Here is a 26,267-nt window from a genome sequence, read left to right on the forward strand (position 1 = left end):
AAGGTTGTGGGTTCGATTCTCAGCGCTTGTGACCATTTTGAAGTGTCCTTTCACAAGATACTGAACCCACAGTTGCTCCTGATGCTGCGTCATCAGTTGGTGAATGATAAGACCGTGTTAAAAGCGCTTTGAGTACCTTGAGGTAGAAAAGCCCATTTACCATTTATGAACTACCATTTCCAATGTGATGCTACTGATTGATTCAGATGCTGGATAAGCTGCGGGATCGATGGAACATCACTGGTGTTTGGGAGAAACTTGAAAAACAAAAGAAAGTGATAACAGAGCCTCGTGGTGGCGGCAAGGGTGATTTTGATGGACTACTTCAGGCTTACTACAATGCAATTAAATCCTGTGAGAAAAGAGGTGAGATATTATTTGTCTGTACTCATTTTGTTCTCTCAAGGGGGAATTCTACCCACTCTCTGCTATATACAGTATTTGTGTTGTACACCATACAGACACGTCATGTACATGTCAGAGCGAAAGGGGCACACAAATAGTGCTGCAACCCTCGAGCTGAAAGGTGGAGTCAGTGATGGCCTCGTCAGTCATCAAAGAGAAAGCAAAATGATTCTTCTTTAAATTGCTTTCTCCTTCTCTCTCGGTTGTGTTGCCATAGATGGTGCTCTCCTGATGGCTGTGTGTCGGGGAAAAGTGAGCGAAGGACTAGACTTCACAGATGACAATGCAAGAGCAGTGATCACTATTGGGATCCCCTTCCCAAATATTAAAGACCTCCAGGTAAGTAGTGGGTGATGAACTATTGCTCTTTGTCTATGATCCATTTAAAAACTCATTCAATGCCAGCTGTTTTCAGCAAAACAATCCCTACAGTGCCGGCCATTTTATAGCATTTTGACTGATTTTTCAAGACACCGTATCTACCAAATAAAAGAATAGACTCCCTTCTTAAACCAGAAAAAAAAGTTAGATTCTACTCGTATTGTTTAGAGGCTCCATTGTATATGATGAACATGGTTCGCACATATGTCCAGATCTCTGTAGTGCGTCACAATTATAACACACACATAATTCTGCTGTCTACCACAACACGTACATTGCAAACTCTATACCAGTGATTTGCAACCTTTATGGAGCCAAGGCACATATTTTACAATTGAAAAATCTCATGGCACACCAACAAACAAAATGTCACAAAAAGTGGATACATTATTTACTGTATGAACTTCCTGCCAACTAATAGAAGACCATGTATTTGTTCTGTCTGTCACTATGCCTCACTGCCATAAATAGAGGAACAAAGATATATTATTTCTTGTAAATAAATAATTTTATGAGCAATTAAGTACAATTTTATAATTTCCCACGGCACACCTGAAGAGCGCTCATGGCACACTGGCTGGGAGTCACTGCTCTATACATATACATTATCTGTTCAAGTGTAAAATGCTTCAACTCCGACTGACAGCAGGCGATGGCAGCCATTTCCTGGTTGTGACGTGTGGGTGGGACAGAGAAAACTGGTTTGCTCTTGATTCTAAAATGGTGCATCACTGCCCTCTACTGGTGTTTCTGCCTCATTAACATTGTTTGCGAGTTTGACAATGACAATCCAGCTGTGAGAGTCTCCTACAGCCCTTCCCGAAATAAATAAAATAAATAAACATTAAAACACGTTCTTGGCACTAAATGATACTGTGATAATAGAATAGAATCATAGAATAGAATCACCTGATACATAACATTGGCGCTTATTTTATAGCTCTGGACTGAAAAAGGATTCGCATGGTCATGAAAAACCTGGAAAAGTTATAGAAATCCAAAATGCATTTTCCTGGTCCTTGAGAAGTTAAGGGAAAATGAAATTTTCTGTAAAGCTATGGAAAAGTCATGGTAATATTGCGTGGATAATATTTAAGGTTGGACATCGAACCGGGACAAACATTCACGGAATCATCCATCCATCCATTTTCTACCGCTTATCCGGGTCGGGCCGCGTGGGCAGTAGCTTTAGCAAGGACGCTCAGACTTCCCTCTCCCCAGCCATTTCATCCAGCTCTTCCGGGGGGATCCCGAGGCGTTCACAGGCCAGCCGAGAGACGTAGTCTCTCCAGTTTGTCCTGGGTCGTCCCTGGGGTCTCCTCCCGGTGGGACGTGCCCGGAACACCTCACCAGAGAGGCATCCAAATCAGATGCCCCAGGCACCTCATCTGGCTCCTCTCAATGTGGAGGAGCAGTGGCTCTATCTCTAAGGGAGAGCCCGGACACCCTGCGGAGAAAACTCATTTTGGCCGCTTGTATCCGGGATCATGTTCTTTCGGTCACGACCCACAGCTCGTGACCGTAGGTGATGGTAGGAATGAAGATCGACCGGTAAATCGAGAGCTTCGCCTTTTGGCTTAGCTCCTTCTTTACCACAAGGGACCGATACAAAGTCTGCATCACTGCAGACGCTGCACCGATCCGCCTTTCTATCTCCCGTTCCATTCTTCCCTCACTCGTGAACAAGACCCCAAGATACTTGAACTCCTCCACTTGGGGCAGGATCTCATCCCCGACTTGGAGAGGGCACGCCACCCTTTTCCAACTGAGGACCATGGTCTCAGATTTGGAGGTACTGATTCTCATCCCAGCCGCTTCACACTCGGCTGCGAACTGCTCCAGTAAGAGTTGGAGGTCACGACTTGATGAAGCCAACAGAACCACATCATCTGCAAAAAGCAGAGATGCAATACTAAGGCCACCAAACCGGACCCCCTCAACGACTCGGCTGCGCCTAGAAATTCTGTCCTTAAAAGTTATGAAGAGAATCTGTGACAAAGGGCAGCCTTGGCGGAGTCCAACCCTCACCGGGAACGAGTCCGACTTACTGCCGGACATGCGGACCAAACTCTGACTCCGGTCGTACAGGGACCCTCCCACAGGTGGTGAGCCCATGGGAAGGGGGACCCACGTTACCCTTTCGGGCTGTGCCCAGCCGGGCCCCATGGGTGCAGGCCCGGCCACCAGGCGCTTGCCTTCGAGCCCCAGCACCAGGCCTGGCTCCAGTGGGGGGCCCCAGTGACCCGCGTCCGGGCAAGGGAAAACCAAGTCCGTTGTTTGTCGTACTCCTTGAACACTGGCAGAAAGATCCATTCCACACTTTCACGATCCACACACAGATGTAATCTCTTAATATTACTCCGCGGCGGACTAATCTGCAAGCGCATCGGCCTGAGGTTACACCTGTGCTCTTGGGACCTGCTTTGGAGACCAGAAAAAACACTTCAGCTGCGTCTGCTGTTAAGAAGTAACAGTACTTTTACTCCATTACAATGATCTAAATGTCCCTCGCTACCTTTATTCATCAATTATTGCTTTTTTATCAACTGTTTCCTGCACGAGACTACGACTTCGACTTCCGCATTGGATGCTGTTTGCGCCAATCCAATTTAAGCGCGAGTGACGTTTAAGTCTAGTTCACCAATCAGACGCCACAAGAAAGTCACATGACCTCACACAACGTCTTCTATTGGGCATAGGTATTAACACTAGATAAGCCAACGTGGCTCATCGTTGTGCCCAAGTGGCGACCATTTTGGGAAGGTCGTCGTTACCCTGAAGGCAACAGCGCGCTACTCTTGTTTACATTTGGACGAACAAAAACAACAGCTTTCATGTATTATTTTTCTTGCACTGTCTGCCCAAATGTGGATATTTCAGTTCACTTATAACTTTAGAAAACACCGTGCAGTAAATTGCAGATGTGTTGTTGTAGGTTTGACTGTGCATACACACACACACACACACACATCGGAATTTGCACATTTTTATTTTGTAATTTTTTTATTGATGTTCATGCTGTTATTATTTATTGCAAGGGTAAAAAAACAAACACTACTTTTCATCATCGCAATCCTAAAAGACATTCGACTCACGGGTGTTGAATTCCTGCAAAATGGACGAGCTGTAAATGCAAAATTCAAATCAGTACTGGCAACAGATGTTACATAGTAACGTGAACTAATGGGACTAAATTATATTTTTATGTAACAAGGATTGAAGGAGCTGTTTGCTCACTAAATGTAGCTAACGCGAGCTCTAAACGAGTTACCTTAGTCTTCGTCGGCTGAAGCTCGGGATGAAGCTCGGCTGGCTATCCAAAAGGGAGTTCACTATCTGACGATTCCGAATCCCATTTATTCAAATCCTGGTCGGCAGCATCTCGCCATATGTATGGGCCGGCATTTTGGGCGATAGCTTTGCAACAAAGCGATTGGCTCGGAGCGTCATCCTTTATTCCCCCGCATGATGTAAGGCAGGAGTGTCAAACTCAAATTCACGTTGGGGCAAAATTTTAAATTGGGAAAACGTCGCGGGCCTAACTCAATATTTAATGAGAAATCGCTGCGATATGCATGTTTCCCTTCTCTGCAGAAATGTAGCGTTAAAGTTCATCATATGACAACAAACTTAAAATTTGCTTAAACACTGAATCTGGAATGAACAAACTTTAATATTGTAAACACAAGAAATCAAATTTGCGATAAAATACATCAGTGGTATTTGTTTGCTGTTTTGTATTTAAATAATTCGTCTGTCTCTCCATCTTCTATTTATCTATCTCCAACTACATGTCTTTTTGATGTAAATCTTTTTTCAAAGGCCAACAACAAAACAACCCCAACAAATGCGAATGTCCTTCAATAAAAATCCGAACTTCAAACTATTAACAGTCCCTACCTAGGAGTTGATAAAGGGCATTAAAAAAAAAACATTATTCAATTATGTTGAATATACGACAAAGAGGTCTGTCTTTTACTTTAGTGAACAGACAATCTGCCTCCCACCTGTTTTGGAAGTTAACCGTTTTCCATCTTTCGTTTGGCCATTTTTGGGAAGGGGAAGTGTAAATTTACTCAAGGAGACTGGTAGCATAGTTACTAATGATTGCAACAGAAAGGGAAGGGGCGCTAGACTGATGAGCCAACACACCAGCAAAGCATTCCGGGATTTGTAATATTAGTGCGATATAGTGGCGGGCCAGCTCTAATACACGATTGATACGGTCTTGCGGGTCAAGTATAATTAATTACATTGTGGGCCAAATTTGACATATATGATCTAAGGTGTCATTCCTGTCGGTCGCAGGAATATTTTTCTTGTCTTGGCGCAATACATTTCTAGTACCGAAAGCTTTTTTTTTTTTTTTTTTTAATTTTTTTTTAATTTATTTTTATCTTTTCTCTTTTCTGCCATTATGTTTGCACGATACATTGTCTTCTCATCGCAGTTATCCAGAGGCTTGACGGTCACACATAAACTGCACAAGACCCTCCCCCTCCCATCCCCATTAAAAAAAAAAAATGCCATTGACGTCTTTTGACGGCATTGGCAGGGAATAGATGGATTCTTAATGACGTCTATGGATGGCATTGGCAGGGAATGAGTTAATGAGTCATACCGATGTCAGTTCTTTTCAGTAACAAATGAGGCTCTCACCAATGTCAGGGACACCAGATGCCCCAAACTGCCAGAGGCAGACACATCTACCTCAAAATCCACCTCCCACCCACCACCTCCAAAGTCCAGTTTAAAATAGTTTTTTTAAATGTGCTTTGTTGACAGCCATGCCTAATAATAGAAAAATATATTTTGCAGGATGAACGGGTTACTCTAGAAGACAAGGCCAAAAGAAGCGAGTGATCTCTTGACATTTTAAGTAATCCCTTCTAGCTTGTGGTTTCTTTGCACATTGTGAGATTTGCTTCGAGCCAGAATTGGCTTTTTCACATATGTTACCTGTCATGTTAGATTGGAAGATGACAGTGTACAGCCCAGGTTTGTTAGCAGGCAGAATGCTAAAATGGGTCAGGATTGGATTTGGATGACATAATCCCTTTGGGCTTCTGGCCTTTTGTGCAGGAGCTGCAGGTTTAGAAGTTGCTTTTTTTCCATTGCTCAGCTGTCGTATGCGGTACATGGCAAACACAAGCATTTAGCAGGACTTCTTATGACATTTATTGGATTGTTCAAGAGAACCACTTTGTGTTGACAATGCATGTGATTTTGTGTATTTCCACAAGGCCAGGTCTATACAATGTGCTGCTTTCTGTACTTCAGCTGTGCTTGATCTTAGTCTTAACTTTTTTGGCAACAATTTTAATTTGGTCTAACTTTGTTTGAACAAAGGCGAGCCATGCTAGATTGACTTTGTGTCATGCACATGAAGGAACATGCTGTACCTGTCACATCTCTTTGGTGGCTCTGGGCGGACAAATAATACCTGTCAAAAGTAGTTATAGCTTTGTTCAGTTACCTGCCCTTCATGGCTAGCCCTCAGACAGCAGATGAACTTTTCACTTGTCCATTTCAAAATGTTGACGCTAACAGCCAGCATTGACAAATTCCAGTGGATGGAAGAATTCCTGTTATTTTGGGGGAGGAATGCCTCATGCTACAGAGATTTCCTTCTCTTCCACCGCTCAGTTTGTCATGGCATCTGTCCCATACAGTGTCTGTGAGATAAGGTTAAACTCTCCATAGTATTTGTTCAGGTACGTGTTGAGGTTGAACTTACTTTCAAAATATATCGAAGAGTAGCAGGCCTTTGTTGTTAACATATCTGCATAAATTATACATGTGCCCATTTATTAAATATATTTGGGGGGGGGGGACTCAACATAATACTCAGAGGGCTAAGAGTATATTTTTGACTTCCAAAAGACATTAAATATTTATAAATGTATTGTAAAATATAAATAATCAGTGTTTTACTGGATTTTGACTGAGAAGGTATGTGCCATTATCTTTATCTTAAATTATTTCCCTGGTACTGTATGTTCTTTTGAGTAATTTTAGTAAGCTATTTTTTTTTTTTTTTTTCAATGCTTTTAATCATGTAAAGCACATTGACTTACCTTCTGTATGAAATTCGCCATATAAATAAATTTGCCATGCCTTATCTAATTGTTCCAATGTTTAGAATACAATGTTGTGTTGTAGGTTGAACTCAAGATGAAGTATAATGATCAGCACTCAAAGAGCAGAGGTCTTCTCCCTGGCCATCGCTGGTATGAGATTCAGGCTTACCGAGCTCTAAACCAGGCCCTGGGAAGGTAAATATGGTATTGTCATTTGATTGATTTTCATTTAAATCCCAAAAAGCTCATTAAATGTACAGCATGTTTTACCTGTGCCCTTTTAATGACTTTCAGGTGTATTCGTCACCGAAATGACTGGGGTGCCCTAATTCTAGTGGATGATCGTTATAGGAGTAATCCAAACAAGTACATCAAAGGTAAAATGGTAAATTTACAGCATCTTTATCTACTTTAACCCAGATCCTGTGTTAGCTTTCACAACCCAACAACAATTTTAACTGGTTGCTTTCGACCGTGTCTTAAATTATCTTTCAATTACACTCAAAACAATGGTCTATCATTTCTCATCTCGTTTACCTTGTTAGGTGTCATTATCTATGGAAATGTTTAATTTAATGTATTTGATGTGATGTATTAGTATATCCCTTGATTTAAAATTTAACAAAAAAATTATAAAAGGAACCTCAAGAGAGTCATATAAATAAAGAAAAGGTTATGTTACCTAATACTGAGCGTTATTAGAACATTTTTCTATTTTTGCCATTTTGTTATCGTAACATCAGTGGTGTTATGGTGTTCAGTAATAGAACTTAACAACAAAAAATCGAAAAGCGGAACAAGTAATAACACAAAATATAGATTTTCAAGGTCGTACAAACAAAAAAACTATCAAGCAAATCAAACCAGTCCGTTTGTACAAGACCATGTATGTGTCTGCTTGTAATGAGACGCATGTGTGGCAAATAAATCTTTTTTTAAATATATTTCTTGCAATGGAAGCACTACACATTTGTCTTTTCCTCCCGACTGCTTGGGCAGACCTGACACCTCTTTGTTCTACAATCAGTTGGTTCGAGTGGAGTTGTGGCTGTTCTGGTTTGGTGTTGAGGAGGCTGCTGCCATGGATGATGTGTACAGAGTGCTAACTGAGCTCTGCAGCGTCTGAGTCACACGGCACCGTTCTCACGTTCAATGTGTGGCTTGACAAGGGAATATCCTAGCTCTTCAATAAATAATTTCTACGAATATTTTAATTTTTGGTGGCATTCCACGCTTGGTGGATGTGGGTCCACAACACAAATGCATTATTTGCAGACACATCAAGCATCTCCTGATCATTCACTGGAAAATGTTGGTGGCAGTTATCTTACAGAATCTAGGTTGTCCACTCCTCCTTTTTTTTTTTTTTGTTATAGTTGAGGGTAATTGTGGGCTTTTTGTCACTTCCTGATGACACAGCTACATCTGTGTAAAGACTAGACATAAGTAACACACTTTGTTTGTCATTTTGTTGTTGTAGTGTTGGACTATGTGACAGTACAGTGGTGGTTGTAAACACAAACTTTAAGGAAAGTAGGCCTACACCCGCAAGATTTTAGCAGGCAGCTCAGGTTTATTTTTTTCACTGTGCCCTTCTTCTTCTTCTTTTCCTTTGGGCTTGTCCCGTTAGGGGTCGCAACAGCGCGTCATCCTTTTCCATGTAAGCCTATCTCCTGCATCCTCCTCTCGAACACCAACTGCCCTCATGTCTTCCTTCACGACATCCATCAACCTTCTCTTTGGTCTTCCTCTAGCTCTCTTGCCTGGCAGCTCCATCCTCATCATCCTTCTACCAATGTACTCACTATTTCTCCTCTGGATGTGTCCAAACTATCGAAGTCTGCTCTCTCTAACTTTGTCTCCAAAACATCGAACCTAGGCTGTCCCACTGATGAGCTCATTTCTAATTTTATCCAACCTGGTCACTCCGAGAGCGAACCTCAACATCTTCATTTCCGCCACCTCCAACTCTGCTTCCTGTTGTCTCTTCAGTGCCACTGTCTCTAATCCGTACATCATGGCTGGCCTCACCACTGTTTTATAAACTTTGCCCTTCATCCTAGCAGAGACTCTTCTGTCACATAACACACCTGACACCTTCCTCCACCCGTTCCAACCAGCTTGGACCCGTTTCTTCACTTCCTGACCACACTCACCATTGCTCTGGATGGTTCACCCCAAGTATTTAAAGTCCTCCACCCTTGCTATCACTTCTCCCTGTAGCCTCACTCTTCCCCCACCACCCCTCTCATTCATGCACGTATATTCTGTCTTACTTCGGCTAATCTTCATTCCTCTTCTTTCCAGTCCATGCCTCCATCTTTCTAACTGTTCCTCCATCTGCTCCCTGCTTTCACTGCAGATCACAATGTCATCTGCAAACATCATGGTCCACGGGGATTCCAGTCTAACCTCATCTGTCAGCCTATCCATCACCACTGCAAAAAGGAAGGGGCTCAGGGCTGATCCCTGATGCAGTCCCACGTCCACCTTAAATTCTTCTGTCACACTTACAGCACACGTCACCGCTGTTCTGCTGCCCTCGTATTATTCTAACATACTTCTCTGGCACGCCAGACTTCCGCAGTTCCTCTCTGGGTACTCTGTCATAGGCTTTCTCTAGATCTACAAAGACACAATGTAGCTCCTTTTGACCTTCTCTGTACTTTTCCATCAACATCCTCAAGGCAAATAATGTATCTGTGGTACTCTTTCTCGGCCTGAAACCATACTGTTGCTCGCAAATACTCACTTCTGTCCTGAGTCTAGCCTCCAATACTATTTCCCATAACTTCATTGTGTGGCTCATCAACTTTATTCCTCTATAGTTCCCACAGCTCTGCACATCACCTTTGTTCTTAAAAATGGGCACCAGTACACTTTTCCTCCATTCCTCAGGCATCTTCTCACGCACTAGAATTCTATTGAACAAGCTGGTCAAAAACTCCACAGCCACCTCTCCTTGATGCTTCCAAACCTCCACAGGAATGTCATCAGGACCAACTGCCTTTCCATTTTTCATCCTCTTTAATGCCTTTCTAACTTCCCCCTTACTAATCATTGCCAGTTCCTGGTCCACCACACTTGCCTCTTCTACTCTCCCTTCTCTCTCATTTTCCTCATTCATCAACTCCTCGAAGTATTTTTTCCATCTAGCTAGCACACTGCTGGCACCAGTCAACATATTTCCATCTCTATCCTTAATCACCCTAACCTGCTGCACATCCTTCCCATCTCTATCCCTCTGTCTGGCCAGCATGTATAGATCCTTTTCTCCTTCTTTAGTGTCCAACCTGCCATGCATGTCATCATATGCCTCTTGTTTGGCCTTTGCCACCTCTACCTTTGCCCTGTGTCGCATCTCAATGTATTCCTTTCGCCTCTCCTCGGTCCTCTCAGTGTCCCACTTCTTCTTAGCTAACCTTTTTCCTTGTATGATTTCCTGTACTGTGTGGTTCCACCACCACGTCTCCTTCTCTCCTTTCCTGCCAGAAGATACAGCAAGTACTCTTCTGCCTGCCTCTCTGATCTTCTGAAAGCTCCTCCCGTCCACCGAGAGCCTGTCTCACCTCTTCCAGAAAAGCTGCACAACACTCGTCCTGTCTCAGCTTCCACCACATGGTTCTCTGCTCTGCCTTTGTCTTCCTAATCTTCCTCCCCACCACCAGAGTCATTTTACACACCACCATCCTATGCTGTCTAGCCACACTCTCCCCTACCACTACTTTACAGTTGGTAACCTCCTTCAGATTACATCATCTGCACAAGATGTAATCCACCTGCGTCCTTCTACCTCCGCTCTTGTAGGTCACCCTATGTTCGTGCCTCTTCTGGAAAAAAGTTTTCACTACAGCCATTTGCATCCTTGTTGCAAAGTCTCCCACCATCTGTCCCTCCAAGTTTCTTTCCTGGATGCCGTACTTACCCATCACTTCTTCATCACCCCTATTACCTTCACCAACATGTCCATTACAATCTGCACCAATCACGACTCTCTCTGTCTGGGATGCTCAGAACTACTTCGTCTCTCTCCTTCCAGAATTTCTCTTTCACCTCTAGGTCACATCCTACCTGTGGGGCAGAGCCACAAATCACATTACACATAACACCCTCAATTTCAAGTTTCAGCCTCATCACTCGATCTGATACTCTTTTCACCTCCAAGACATTCGTAGCCAACTCTTCTTTTAAAATAACCCCGACTCCATTTCTCTTCCCATCTACACCATGGTAAAATAATTTAAACCCTGCCCCTAAACTTCTTGCCTTACTGCCTTTCCACCTGGTCTCCTGGACACACAATATATCAAACTTTGTCCTAATCATCATGTCAACCAACTCCCGAGATTTTCCTGTCGTAGTCCCAACATTCAAAGTCCCCAGATTCAGTTCTAGGCTCTGTGCTTTCCTCTTCTCTTTCTGCCGAAGAACCCGCTTTCCACCTCTTCTTCTTCTTTGACTTTGACCCACAGTAGCTGAATTTCCAACGGCGGACGTTGTAAACCCGGGCCACGACCGATCCGGTATGGAATTCTTTGGATGAACGCTCATATTTGTTTGGCAAAGTTTTAAGTCGGATGCCCTTCCTGACGCAACCCTCTGCATTCATCCGGGCTTGGGACCGGCCTACAGTTTGCACGGACTTGTGCCCCCCATAGGGCTGCATGGTAAATTTCATTCTGAGAAGCTCTTGTCCAAGGTCAAAGCTGGTGAGAAAAAATTGTTACAGGTGATATTGTGACCCTGCAGTGCAGTAGTCATATTGAGACGGTTACATTTTCCTTGTTTTTTCCTCTGGGATGCCACTTGTGTAATTTGTAGATTTAAAGGCTGCCCAAATTTTTTATGCCGCACTTAACTGGTTTGCTGGTCATGTATTGCTAGAAGGAGTATTTTCCTCGGAAAGGGATAAAACGTTCGTCCACTATCACAAAACACTTCTTGATATCACTTATTCTCACCACAGCAAACCTTGATTCCAGCTGCCCTGCCATGAGGCGCTGAGCTCCAACAGATCTTACCTTTATTAGACTTGAATCTTTAAGCAGGAGCAGCTACACCACCTGTGACCTCCTCATCAGATGCCTGACTCTTCTGGATTGTACTCTACATCGCTATACTGCTCTGTGTCCTCTCCCTCATTTTCACCAAAAATAATATCCCTAAATCTCACATGATTGTGGGTGGAGCTGGCTGTCAGTGTGTTGGTTGACAGTGCACTTGTGATATAAGTTTTGGCTGTTATAATTGCTTTGTAACCTTTTTTTCGCCCAATGGGGTCGGCAGCAACCCTAACCAGACAAGGACCATCATTTACAACCACAGCATTTTATAAATTAGTGATTTTTTTTTTCTTTAAAAAAAGAGGTTCCTGACAAAGTAAAATATAAATAATGCAATAAACATATTTTATGTGGTTCTGTTACGTGTCTTAAAAAAAAAAATGGTTCGGTGCCAACCCGGCCACAAGTTGGGTCATCAAACTACTCTGTGTCAAATTTACTTCAATTTGATGAAAGTTTTATTTTTCTGATGTGCCTTTGTTGATCTTAGATCTGTCCAAATGGGTTCGCCAACTTGTACAGCATCATGACACCTTCACCAGCGCCATGCAGTCCATTGTAGCATTCTCTCAGACACTACAGAAGTGTCACCTTCTGACAAAGAGCCAGAACTCAACCGTCTCCTTTCCAAGCAGCGTATCTGTAACTAAGGCGTTGCAGGATTTACCCAAACCAGTGGATTTTTATCTTTCATCCCACACACCAGTGAAAGCTGAACATCATGAATTACAAGGTAAGTGAAATTTAAGCATTGCTGTTAGTTCCTGGTTTCAAGATCAAAAGCACAATTTTGTTTGCAAAAACATGTATAATGTATCTGTGATTGGCTGGCGACCAGTTTTAGGGCTTACCCCGCCTCCCGCCCAAGGTCAGCTGAGATAGATTCCAGCACGGCCGCGACCCGAGTGAGGATACGCGGTATGGAAAATGGATGTATACTGTGTCTTTTTTGCTAAATGCACAATTAACCTCCATTCAACCTCCACTGAAAGAGTATTATAAAATATATTGTTCCAAAGGAGCTATCTATTTGGTTAACTCAGCTTGCATACACAGGGGAATGGCTTATTATACATGGATGGTGATGCAGTGAGAAGGATCGAGAGAAGAGGGAAGGGAAGCATGGTGCATCATGGAAGATCCCCAGCAGTCTTGTCAGACTAAGGCGGCATAACTAAAAGATGAGCTAGGACAAGCCTGAGTCATCCCTGACTGTAAGCTTTATCAAAAAGGAAAGTTTTAAAGACCCCCTAAAGACATTTTAAGGATTTGTTTCTAAATACATATGTTAATAAATACATTTGAAGATAAGTGCTGAAAACGTGCAAAGACTGAGAACAATTAATACTGAATTGTTCACCATCTCAAGTGTACATCACGGCTTGATTAAGCCAACAGAACCACATTATCTGGAAAAAGCAGAGATGCAATACTGAGGCCACCAAACCGGACCCCCTCAACGACTCGGCTGCGCCTAGAAATTCTGTCCATGAAAGTTATGAACAGAATCTGTGACAAAGGGTAGCCTTGGCAGAGTCGAACCCTCACCGGAAACGAGTCCGACTTACTGCCAGCATTGCAGAAAAACTCTTGACACTAATCATACATGGACCGAACAACCCGTATCAGAGTGTTCGGTACTCGGCCCACCCGTTTGAGAGCGGGCGATGGCTCAAATCAACAACCAGCCTCTCTCTCCTCGCATTAGAAATATAATCATTTGAAATAATCAACATTTTTAATAAATGCAACTGTAATTATTATTTTTTTTTGTAACTGTACCAGATTACAGTTACAATTTTTAATTCTGAACACGTAACACCGGTACATGTATTCCTTTACTCCCCAAGCCTGGTTATACGGACACCCATATTGTAACCATTATTGGGGACACGTCACTATATGTGCAGCCAGCCATCCTCAACCATAGCTCCCATGGAGGCGCACATCCAAAGGAGCTGTTCTGTAGAATGAATGAATGAATCATGCGTTCCACCAGGCGATGTGGATTGCAGATTTGTGCATTGATTGAATGAAATCCTTTCTCTTTACATAGCTGATTTCATTGTGTGATGGTGCTTTAATTGAAATGTGGGTGTAATCTGTGGCTCCAGCTACAAACCCCTATTCCAATGAAGTTGGGATGTTGTGTAAAATGTAAATAAAACAGAAAATGATTTGCAAATCCTTAACATATATTCAACTGAATATACTACACAGATATTTAATGTTCAAACTGATGAACGCTATTGTTTATTGCAAATATTCTCTCATTTTGCATTTGATGCCGCCAACACGTTCCTAAAAAGATGGGACAGGGGCAACAAAAGACTGGAGAAGTTGAGGAATGCTCAAAAAATACCTGTTATGAACATTCCATGGGTTAACTTGAAACAAGTGCGTGTCATGATTGGGTCAAGAAGGAGCATCCCCAAAAGGCCATTTGTGGATGTTTGTTCATCTGTTAGAGAGTTTTTATTTTTTTAATGGTAGTTTTTGTTGTTTTTACTACAAAACACTTATTGTGATATATTTTTTTTTTTATCTCACACTTGACATATACCTCAAATAAAAAAAACTGAAACTAATAAAAACTAAACTAAAATGAAGCATTTAAAAAAAATAAAAACGAACAAATATGGTCTAAAAATGAATTAAAACTAACTAAATTTGAAAGAGAAAGTCAAAACAAAATAAACACTAACTATAATGTAAAATCCGAAACTATTATAACCCTGGTTTTGGGTCATTATCTTCATTAAGCTTTCTGACACTGGCGAGGACATTTCTCTCTAGAATACCTTGATAGTAGTGGTGCAGCGGATCATCTTTGATCCCTACGGATCACCCTCCACGGTCCGGCACACGTGGTCCGCAGATTGGCCAACAAGACTGTGCATGCAGTGTGGACTAACCTCCAAAGCTCTCTGCTCATGCCCCAGAAGCTATAGCACGAAAAGATCCCACAGCACACAACTACCTAATGTTAGCTGATATGAGATGTCTGCATTTGCAGTACACTCTTGCACAATAACTCAACTTACCCGTGACTAGTCCATATTGCTTTTTTGAAAATTTAAATCTCGCCGCGTGAGCAGATGTGGCGTGCGTGTGAGTAGTGAATTGTGGAGGTGACTGCACGCGTATCGCTCGATTGGTTGGTGTCGGGTGAAAAAAAAGGTTTTGCATCTTAACACAAAGGCAGCATGTTTAATCCACACTCACTAGTCAAGCGCACTGGTAGACCGTAGTCATGGCTAGCGTAGTGGAGGAGCAGAAAAACTTGAAAACCCTCGATCCTACGCCATGTACAACCCCAGTTCCAATGAAGTTGGGACTTTCTGTTAAACAAATAAAAAGAGAATACAATGATTTGCAAATCCATCCATCCATTTTCTGAGCTGCTTCTCCTCACTAGGGTCGCGTGCGTGCCGGAGCCTATCCCAGCTGTCATCGGGCAGGCGGCGGGGTACACCCTGAACTGGTTGCCAGCCAATCGCAGAGCACATACAAACAAACAACAATTCGCACTCACATTCACACCTACGGGCAATTTAGAATCTCCAATCATTGCATGTTTTTGGGATGTGGGAGAAAACCGGAGTGCCCGGAGAAAACCCACGCAGGCACGGGGAGAACATGCAAACTCCACACAGGCGGGGCCGGGGATTGAACCCGTGTCCTCAGAACTGTGAGGCTGACGCTATAACCAGTCGCCCACCGTGCCGCCGATTTGCAAATCATGTTCAACATATCTAATTGAATACACTACAAAAAGAAGATATTTAACATTCAAACTGATAAACCTTATTGTTTTTAGCAAATAATCATTAACTTTGAATTTTATGGCTGCAACACGTTCCAAAAAAGCTGTAACAGGTGGAAAAAAAGACTGAGAACGTTGAGGAATTCTCATCAAACACCTGTTCGGAACATCCCGCAGGTGAACAGGCTCATTGGGAACAGGTGGGTGCCATGATTGGGTAGAAAAGGAGCTTCCCTGAATTGCTCAGTCATACACAAGCAAAGCTTGAATGCCCGTGACCTTCAACCTCTCAGGCGGCACTGCATCAAAAACCAATATCAATGTGAAAAGGATATCACCACATGGGCTCAGGAACACTTCAGAAACCAATGTCAGTAAATACAGTTCGGCGCTACATCCGGAAGTGCAACTTGAAACTGTACTATGCAAAGCAAAGGCCATTTATCAACAACACCAACGAACGCCGCCGGCTTCTCTGGGCCCGAGCTCATCTAAGATGGACTGATGCAAAGTGGAAAAGTGTTCTGTGGTCAACGAGTCCACATTTCAAATTGTTTTTGGAAATTGTGGACGTCGTGTCCCCGGGCCAAAGAGGGAAAGAACCATCCGGACTGTTCTGGACGCAAAGTTCAAAAGCCAGCCTCTATGATGGTATAGGGCTGTGTTCGTGCCAATGGTATGGGGCTGTGTTCGTGCCAATGGCATGGGTAACTTACACATCTGTGAAGGCACCATTAATGCTGAAAGGTACATACAGGTTTTGGAGAAACATATGCTGCCATCCAAGCAATGTCTTTTTCATGGACGCCCCTGCTTATTTGAGCAAGACAATGCCAAACCACATTCTGCACGTGTTACAACAGCGTGGCTTCGTAGTAAAAGAGTGCGGGTACTAGACTGGCCTGCCTGCAGTCCAGACCTGTCTCCCATTGAAAATGTGTGGCACATTATGAAAGCGTAAAATACGACAACGGAGACCCCGGACAGTTGAACAGCTGAAGCTGTACATCAAGCAAGAATGGGAAAGAATTCAACCAACAAAGCTTCAACAATTAGTGTCCTCAGTTCCCAAACGTTTATTGAATGTTGTTATATGAAAAAGTGGTGTATCACAGCACAGTGGTAAACATGACCCTGTCCCAGCTTTTTTGGAATATGTTGCAGCCATAAAATTAAAAAGTTAATGATTATTTGCTAAAAACAATAAAGTTTATTAGTTTGAACATTAAATATCTTGTCCCCCCCCCCCCCCCCCCCCGAGAATTCAGAGGTTTTAACTTCCTTCAATACTACAAAGTAAGAACAGCAATCCTTAAAAGAGTCCCCACACGCGTAATTACTCTACAACCACCCCTCTTTGTTAAGAAAATAGTGGCGCTTCTCCCACAAAACAAAAAAAACTCCTATCAAACGTATACACGATCTCAAGTACTAATCCAATACAGTTACCAATCGCAAAATGGGAAAAGAGACCTCTCAGTGTCTGCTGACAGTGAATACTGGGCACAAATCTGCACAAATACATTCTCATTGACAAAAAACAGTAATCTGCAGCTAATCCAATTTAAAGTCCTCCATAGATCACACATTATGCAATATAGTATGCATAAAATGGGCTACTCAAAATCAAACATATGCACTCATTGTACTCAAAACATGCCAGACACTTTCACGCTCTTTGGCTCTGTACACCTGTATAGCGCTTCTGTTCACTAATTACATCGAAACTCTCTTCATTTTTGAACTGTAGGATCCCAATCCCTCCTAATCCTTGTCTATTGGGTGCTCAGCTGATGCTTGTAATTTTTGCAATGGCTAAAAAAAACAATATTGTTTAACTGGAAAGATAAACAAGCCACCAACATCAACCAATGGCAAAATCTTGTCATACACTATATAAAACGAGAGAATATCTCTGCTAAACATAATAACCAAATGAATAACTTTCTGAAAAACTGGTCACTTTTCATTAAAATGGTGAATCTTTATCCTGGATTCTTGTCTGCCTGAAAAAGAATGTCGTACAGAAATGTGTGCCCTGCCGTGGTCCTCGCTCCTCTCTCGCTCGGGTTTTGTGCTGGTCCCCAGCTGACTTCGAGGCCTGTGAAGGGCGTCGCTGCTTCCTGCCTTGGGCACGCCCGCCTCCTGTGCCCTGTTCCGATCGCAGAGTGGTGATCAGTGGTGGCAGGCCGGGGTATGGGTGTGGTCGTTAGCTGTAGGCGGGGAGGGGTGCCCTCCTTTTCTCTGGTGTCTCTACAGCCGGTCGGGCCGGCCCGCAGGAGTCTAGCCTCATACTTAACGCACTCTTCCCATTTTTCTTTCCTCACACTGTACATATTTCACACATTGGGCACATTCCCATCTCATTCAGGGTCCCCTGCGGGGCTGGTGTGAGACATGATGATGCGGACGCAAACCTTTGCTGGTCTGTGGTCCGGTGGCTCCCCTTCTCTGCCCGGCCAGTCCTTCAGTTTCAGTCCTTCAATGCATCATACACCTGTCAGTCAGAGGAGGACAGTGTAAAGCTGAGGAGAGGACACTTGGCCAGGTGTTTCGGCACTCCGGCCTGCTCTATGCCCCACCATGCCTTTCCCCCATGTGTGTGATTCTTAATGAATCACACACATTCGCACATCTTTTGGGGAGCTGGTTAGCCTGGGTGGGGGTGACGGTTGCGGGTCATAATTGCTCAGTGACTGTCTCACCTTACCCCCACCGCAGGGGTATTCACATTTATCTTGGGTAGTCTTCTGGGGTCTGCCGCTCCACCTCCCTTTTGGTTGTCGGGCCATGGGGAGACCGGGGTTGTCGTCCCCGTCCCCCTCTCCGCGCCTGCCCTTCCTTAGTGTGCCAGTACAGCAACTCTGTACACCAGTTGACTATCATGTGTGTGATACTGTATAGTATGATTTGTTTTTTCACAAATAAGTTCCATAGAAACGCTATAGGCTTGAATTGTTTATGCTGGGACAAGTAACAATAACACAGGTCATATTAAGATATCAACTCACAGGTTCTTACAGATGTTTAGACACTATAAAATTATTCCATCACACCATTCATCAGTAGCACTGCCTTGCCTATCTCTAGTCAAATATCTAGACTAACTATCGTTCTGCTGTGGTTCACACCCCTATTCGCCTTGTCCGTTCTGTCCCTCTGTCTGTCCCCTAAAACTCTTTTCTGTCCGGCTGCATTTTCCATGAACATCAGAATAATTTAACAAAAATAATAAATCAATTTCAAACACCCATGTTACACAGCAAAACTGTTCCAGCACAAAAGGCATACAGATCCGCCATTCTGCATGGCCATGCAGCTGAACAGGACAGGTGAAAAAATATATCACCATATCAGAAACTGCCCCTGGATATGATGTTCCATAACGTATATTACAGTTGTGTGCCAAAGAACTGACTACAACTGATAATGGAAACAACTACTAAATCCAAGTAAAAATTAGGGACCAGGTTTTATTCCACTTAAAGAAGAACCAATGGTGTAGTTAAAAAGACATATGAAGGTGTAGTAGGTCTTGTTCTTCTTTCAATATACAGACCCTTTCCGAAAAAACTGAATAACATGGAATAGTTTATTTATTTCCATAATTCCATTCAAAAAGTTAAACTTTCATAGATTATAGATGCAGGGCCCATAATTTCAAATATTTATTTTTTATTTTTTACATAATTTGGGCTTCCAGAATCAGGAATTCAAAAAAATGTGGCAGGAGAAGAAGCACCAGCAAAAGAGATGACCGTGGGCTTCAGCGGATTATCGGAGTGGAAAGAGGTGGGAGCCACAGCTTCAAAAACCACCACATTCAGACGCATCCGGGAGATGGGCTACAACTGTCGGGTTCCTCGGGTCGGCCACTTCTGAGCCCACCGTAGGAAGGGTCTTAACTGAGCCAAGGAGAAGAAGGACTGGACTGTTTGCCAGTGGTCTATGGTCCTCTTTTCCGATGAAAGTAAAGTGTGCCTTTCAATCGGGAATCAAGGTCCAAGGGTTTGGAGAAAGACTGGTGAAGAACAGAACCCAGGCTGCTTGAGGTCCTGTGTGAAATATCCACAGTCAGTCATGGTTTGGGGTGCAATGTCCAATGCAGGTGTTGGTAAACTCTGCTTTCTTAAATCCAAGGTCACCGCACGTGTCCTGAAGCCAAGGTCACCGCAACACTCTACCAGAATGTTTTAGAGGACTTCATGATTCCTTCTGCTGAAGATGGAAAATGCGTATTTTATCTTCCAGCAGGACCTGGCCTCTGCCCATGCCGCCAAAATTACCAAAACCTGCTTTGATACCCATGCCATCACAGTGCTTGACGGGCCAGCCAACTCACCGGATCTAAACTCCACAGAGAATCATACATGCAAATCAGGCGCCTTTTGGCTAAATTCTCCGTTTTGAAATCAAAATAGTCCATTTACATGAATCGTATCGATCTGCTGAGTTTTTCCTGGGGTGAGTCTCACCGTCGCTGTCAACATAGGCTGTTTCGTACTCCTTGAACGCCGGGCCGCCGCCCGGCTGATCATTGTCCCTAATTGGCCTCCATTTGGGGAAGGTCATCGTTACCATAAAGGCAACGGCTCACTACTCTTGTTTACATTTAGACGAACAAAACCGTGATTAAAGCAAAGGGATTCCCAACCAAGATTGCCAGATTAACATAGAATTTTGAAACTACCATATTTTGATTGATTTAATGTGACCCTAATTTCTTTATTTTCTACAAAAACTGAGAAGTAAATGGTGATTTCTTCAGTTTTCAAATTTTTTGAATTCCCGATTTTGTGGGTTTTATGAGCTTGTAGCCCAAATTATGTAAAAATAAACAAATAAATACTTGAAAATGTTTAAATTGTGATCCTTGAATCTATACTCAATGAAAGTCTAACTTTTTTAATGGAATTATGGAAATAAATGAACTTCCATGATATTCAATTTTTTTGAAAAGGGGCTGTACTGCTGAACTTTTTTTCACTGTCCTGCATTAATATTAATGTTTCCTGAAGTTGATTATGTTTGACATTACAAGCAGTCATACAAATATCGACAAGCCTTCCATCATCACATTGTGATGTGACATGTTTGGACTATACTTTGGTGAGCACCTATTGTTTGGGGTCATCACAAAGTTGAATTGTTTGCTCAGTTCCGATTGGTGGTTGCAGAGTAAATGCAGACAGTGTTTCGCACACAGCCATGGTTGGGGGCCATGAGATCACTTGACTGGTTTATTACTCATTACTGGAAGGCCTTTTGTGTGCCTGAGTGGTGCTGGAACAGATGTTGGACTGTTGCTTTTAATTAAATCTCCTTGATCTTTGTTTGAGTTATATCAAGTGTAAGACCATGGTTTGCAGAGGACCAATTTGGCCATGTTAATTTTTTTTTTTTAAACAATGAAAGGAATAGATATGATTCCTTTTATTGTTTAGAGAAAAAGAACACGGCCAGATTGGTCCTGTGCAAACCAGGGTAATTTTATTTTGAGATTTGAATATACTGTGGACAGTAATCCCTCGCTATATCGCGGTTCACTTATTGTGGATTCAGTGGATCTGTATATGATCAGTATAGTGCACTTAGCATTGCTGGCTATTTGACTGTAATTTGGCAGCAATGACTCACATAAGGACAAATAGGCTCTTTTACTTTGCAGAAAAAGAAAGCTAACTGGGCAATTTCAACTGACACATTTGGTAAATTACCAAGTTTCTTCCTAATGTAGTGAACATGACTGGCATGCCAGTGGTTAACACAAAAGCCACAGTGAGAGTTTCTTGAAGTAAATTCGCAAATACCAACGTGGCCCAGCGTACAGTATAGCTAATGCACACACTCTTAGCAATATGGCACAATCTTTGGACCAACAGTATGGATCAAATGCAGGAAAAGAGCAATATTTAGCTTGATTTTTCTACAACTTGTTGTTATAAGAGAGCACCGAAAGTAATTCGCAAGCACCATGATGCTTTGCGCTGCCTACAACGCTGAGACAGTAACTGTGCTAGCAAATCGCCAGTCTTTCGTGTTGACTTTCATGTCACTCAGGCAGAGCACACATGCCTTTTAAAAGCATATGATTGTGTGAATGGCGACCTGAAGAGGACAAATACATTAATGCACCTCTCTAAAGGAATTTCACATATGAAAGATTTAAAGTTATATAAATATGCAGAAAATAATTGGTCGCTACTTCGTGGATTTCGTCTATTGTGGGGAGGTTACCCCCACCATAAACGAGGGATTACTGTATTTACTTCACTACTCTGTGTCTTTATCACAGCTACAATTATGTTGTAAAAAATATACCAACATTATTGTGTTTCGTAAAAATACAACATTTGGTTTCCTTGTTCTAGATTGGCAGAGGATGACACACATTCCACATTCAGAGCCATCTTTCCATCCACCAGCCAACAGTCTGAACCTCATTTTGACATCAGGTAAATGTTTAAAAATGTTTAAAAGAACCAGTATTTGAAAGAAAAAAACATGGGGCGAAAATGCTCGTTTCTCTCTTTGTAGAGAAACAACCAATCCTCTCTCTGCAAAATAAGAACAAGAACTCTGTCTTTGAATCATCAGCTGCAACGGGATCCAGTGAATTCAAAAGGGGGGGATATATTCCACATTTGGAGCCTTCAACAACACGAAGAACCCATTTGAACACAGATTGTGAATTGCCTCCAACCGACAATCGAAATGAAAAAGAAGAGGACCAGACTGTCTTTTATACCCCTGAACTTTTTAATGCTAAAGCCGGCGCCTGTGAAGGAACTGCGAAAACGTCACCATCCCTGGTCATTTTGGGAACAGAGAGTCAAGCCCTACACCCACAGAATAATTTGGGATCTGAGCTCGCCCCAGACTCTGAAAAGAGGATGGTTTCATTCAACACGGAGAATATACCGTTATCAGGCAGAGAAGAGACAAAGGTGGGAGCAGAGCAGGTGAGAAACAAGATCCGGCTCTCAAGATCCAGACAGAGAGCTCACCTATCGCCAACAGATAACTAATATCCACGATAAATGCTAATGCAGCTGAAAATGCATATTTCCCCTCATTATTCTTTAAAAACTTTTTTTCAAACCACAATAAAGTAAATCTTTAACATTCATCAATGTCTTTTTATGACTTTCTTGTTTCTTATAAGCATCCAGCCAGTTCACAACAGTCAACCTCTATCTAGTCGCGGTTTAATCTTCAAATTTTGTAATAACACAATTGCTTTCAGCTTTCAGCCTCTAGGGCACGGGTGTCAAACTCAAGGCCCAGGGGCAAGATCCGTCATCATGTCCGTCATGTGGCCCGCGAATGCAAATCATGTGTAGACTTCTTGCTAAAATACCATCCATCCATCTATTTTCCATGCCGCTTATACTCGCTAGGGTCGTGGGCGTGCTGGACCCTATCCCAGCTAGCTCTGGGTGGGGTACACCCTGAACTGGTCACCAGCCAGTTGCAGAGCACTTATAAAGAAACAACTATTCGCACTCACATTCACACCTACGGGCAATTTAGAGTCTTCAATCAACCTACCATGCATGTTTTTGGGATGTGTGAGGAAACCGGAGTACCCGGAGAAAACCCACGCAAGCACGGGGAGAACATGCAAACGCCACACAGGCGAGGCCAGATTTGAACCCGGGTCCTCAGAACTGTGTGGCAGATGTGATAACCAGTTGCTACCGTGCTGCCGCGAAAAGACCAAAATGGCAAATTGTCTTCACCTTTAATAACGTTGAGAATTGCAAGCCTTTTTTACGGTGGCCTGGAAATGCAAAACAATATAACAAATTGTGAAACACTTTTACATTTCAGAAAACAAATGAACAAAAGCAGAAACACTTTTACATTTCAGAAAACAAATGAACAATAACCGAAACACTTTTACATTTCAGAAAACACATGAACAAAAGCAGAAACACTTTTACCTAAGACGAAACAAATTACTGTCATGGGTGTGTGTTCTGGTTGTTGTCTCGTCAACACCTGCTCCTGAGAGCCTCTTCCCCACCTGTGCCTCGTTTACCCTAATTACCCCATGCATGTAGCCTCCTGTCTCATTCTTTCTGGTTGCCAGTTCGTTGTACCTTGTTTCCACATCACCGACTCACAGTAAGACTCGACCCTGTTCCGATTATCGACCTTGCCTTTTTGCCTCACCTTTTTTGGATACTGTTGCCTTTGCGGATTGCCTGCCTGTGTACCGACCTCTGCCCGTTTATTAAACCTCTCCATTGGAATTGGAGTCGTGCATGTTGGGTCTTGTCATTTGTTCCGTTCATGACAATTACAATTGAGACAACACGGAAAGGCAACGTTCCATTTCCCAGACATTCGTAGAAATCCCACGCCCTTTCTCAGCAAGACCCGTCCCGCTTCAACATGATTGACTCCTGCATCGCGGGAAGGGTAACAAGATGTCCATGCCAAATATAATTTTTAATAACTAAGTTTATTATGGGGCGGCACGGTGGAGGACTGGTTAGAGCGTCTGCCTCACAGTTCTGAGGACCGGGATTCAAACCCTGGCCCCGCCTGTGTGGAGTTTGCATGTTCTCCCCGTGCCTGCGTGGGTTTTCTCCGGGCACTCCGGTTTCCTCCCACATCCCAAAAACATGCATGGTAGGTGAATTGCCCGTAGGTGTGACTGTGAGTGTGAATGGTTGTTTGTTTGTTTCTATGTGCCCTCCGATTGGCTGGCAACCAGTTCAGGGTGAACCCCACCTCCTGCCCGATGACAGCTGGGATAGGCTCCAACACGCCCGCGACCCTAGTGAGGAGAAGCGGCTCAGAAAATGGATGGATGGAAGTTTATTATGGTTAGGTTTAGGGACTAGGGTTGGGCTTAAGGCAGTTTAGGATGAGTTGAGGTTAGGGTTAAGGTAGTTAAGGCTGGCGCACACCAAGCACCGCCGCCGAACCCAACTGAACAGTGTGTGTGGTTTGGCAACTGTTTCCTTGAGCGACAGATCGGTCGGCCACTGGTTTTGACGCGATTCAAAATTATAATCACCGTTGCGCGGCATGTTCACGTCCCAGTTTACATTCGATCAAAATGCACAGAAGCTTTCCCCTACGGTGAAAATACATTTCTGGGTTTGCGAGCCGTGCCGCCCCTTTGCCTCAGCTCAAGCCTTATAAATAGTATGTAAAGCATCAAATGTTGTTTTACATCAATACTAACCTATATACATAATGTATAATGTGCCTGTGCATGAAAAAGCGAAGTTTGTGACCAGAATGTACGCTCAAATGAATCCACATGTTCTCTTGAATTCTCGCTAGCATCCTCTCTCTTTAACAACCTGCTTCTTCCTTAACTCCTAATCTATCTTTTTCTGGTTTAAGAAATGTGATCAAGTGCAATATATTGTATATACAGCACCAATCACCTACACAGGCTCGCTGTTCAGGGCATTCATATATACAATGTGTGGGGGTGCGTCGGCAACTCTTATTTTTATGCGATGGTTCGGTCCAATCGGGTTCGACCACGTTGCGCAGTGTTCGACAGGCTTTAGGGTTAATGGCATTTATATTAACACCGCCACACTTAATAAGTCACTTCTTTTATCCTCTGGAAGCAGTGGAGCGTGTTCTACCGGGATACAGCAGCCAGTGGCACGTGTCCTGAAGCCAGTCATATTGGAGCAGAGCCTGTCCCTCCAGGAAAATGCACTGGATTCCTAATAATGTTGGACGTTCCCTTTCCGGGTTGTCTCAATTATAATTTGTTTCGTCCTTTGTCAAAGTGTTTCTGCTTTTGTTCGTGTTTTCTGAAATGTAAAAGTGTTTCACAATTTGTTATATTGTTTTCCGTACTTTTTTGTTTCGAGTTCCCCTTTTAAAATAAAGTGAATAATAATTGAACTGTTTTCATTAGCTTCTTATTTAAAAATTACTTATCCATTTTTTTGGGTGTATTTGTAATAATATGAGGCGATTATACATTTGTAGGATTTTAGTCGTCATAGCCCTCTTAAGGTAACCGTGACTACAACGTGGCCCGTTAAAAAAAAATAAATAAAAAAAAATGAGGATGAAACCTTCTCTACTGGCTCTCCAACACACTTAAATGAATGACAAAATCATCAAAAAACAACTTGGAAAGGCCTATGAATATTTAGAAAATCCTCTGAATTGGCATGTCACATAAATGAAAGAAATACAGTACGTTAAATCTACTAAAGATATTGTTTAGCTTGGCTATAAATCCTAATGCTATACAGTATGTCTTAAGATCAGTGTTTCTCTAACCAGTGGTCACGAGGTGCAATAAATTATTAAGTTGTATCATTTAAAAGTGTGTGTGTGCTGCTCGGTCTGGTGTGCACTTGAGATAGAAGTTGCTTGAAGATTTTGAATTAGAATCCCTTTGCCAGTCCGTCTATGAAGTTTCTTATGATATATTAGCATTAAGATAGAAGACTTGGGTTAGGCAAAACGTGGTTGGTTGAACATTTTGGTGTTTAAATAAACAAAATTTCTTCAACTGGGAGTGACAAATAGCTTGAAGCAAACGTGTTACCGCTAATTTGGAGAGCTGCTATCTGC

General features: G+C 42.8%; 1 protein-coding gene across 9 annotated transcripts in view; it reads left to right on the forward strand.

The window, feature by feature from the left end:
- brip1 (BRCA1 interacting helicase 1) overlaps nucleotides 1-25,558 on the forward strand; it is a 117,122-nt gene extending 91,564 nt beyond the window's left edge. For 6 of the 9 annotated variants that reach the window (XM_061782051.1, XM_061782048.1, XM_061782046.1 and 3 more), the window contains 7 exons: nucleotides 207-366; nucleotides 623-744; nucleotides 6,949-7,061; nucleotides 7,161-7,243; nucleotides 12,420-12,662; nucleotides 22,067-22,150; nucleotides 22,233-22,824. In XM_061782051.1, the coding sequence (XP_061638035.1) occupies nucleotides 207-366; nucleotides 623-744; nucleotides 6,949-7,061; nucleotides 7,161-7,243; nucleotides 12,420-12,662; nucleotides 22,067-22,150; nucleotides 22,233-22,723 (1,296 nt within the window). In that variant the 3' untranslated portion in view covers nucleotides 22,724-22,824. Of the gene's footprint in view, nucleotides 1-206; nucleotides 367-622; nucleotides 745-6,948; nucleotides 7,062-7,160; nucleotides 7,244-12,419; nucleotides 12,663-12,767; nucleotides 12,848-22,066; nucleotides 22,151-22,232; nucleotides 22,825-25,297 lie in introns of those variants that run through there. The other 3 variants (XR_009789715.1, XM_061782053.1, XM_061782049.1) reach the window with 3 other exon arrangements.
- The last annotated feature ends 709 nt before the right edge of the window (nucleotides 25,559-26,267 follow it).

Source organism: Phyllopteryx taeniolatus, chromosome 8, assembly GCF_024500385.1.
Source record: "Phyllopteryx taeniolatus isolate TA_2022b chromosome 8, UOR_Ptae_1.2, whole genome shotgun sequence".
NCBI classification, from domain to species: domain Eukaryota; kingdom Metazoa; phylum Chordata; class Actinopteri; order Syngnathiformes; family Syngnathidae; genus Phyllopteryx; species Phyllopteryx taeniolatus.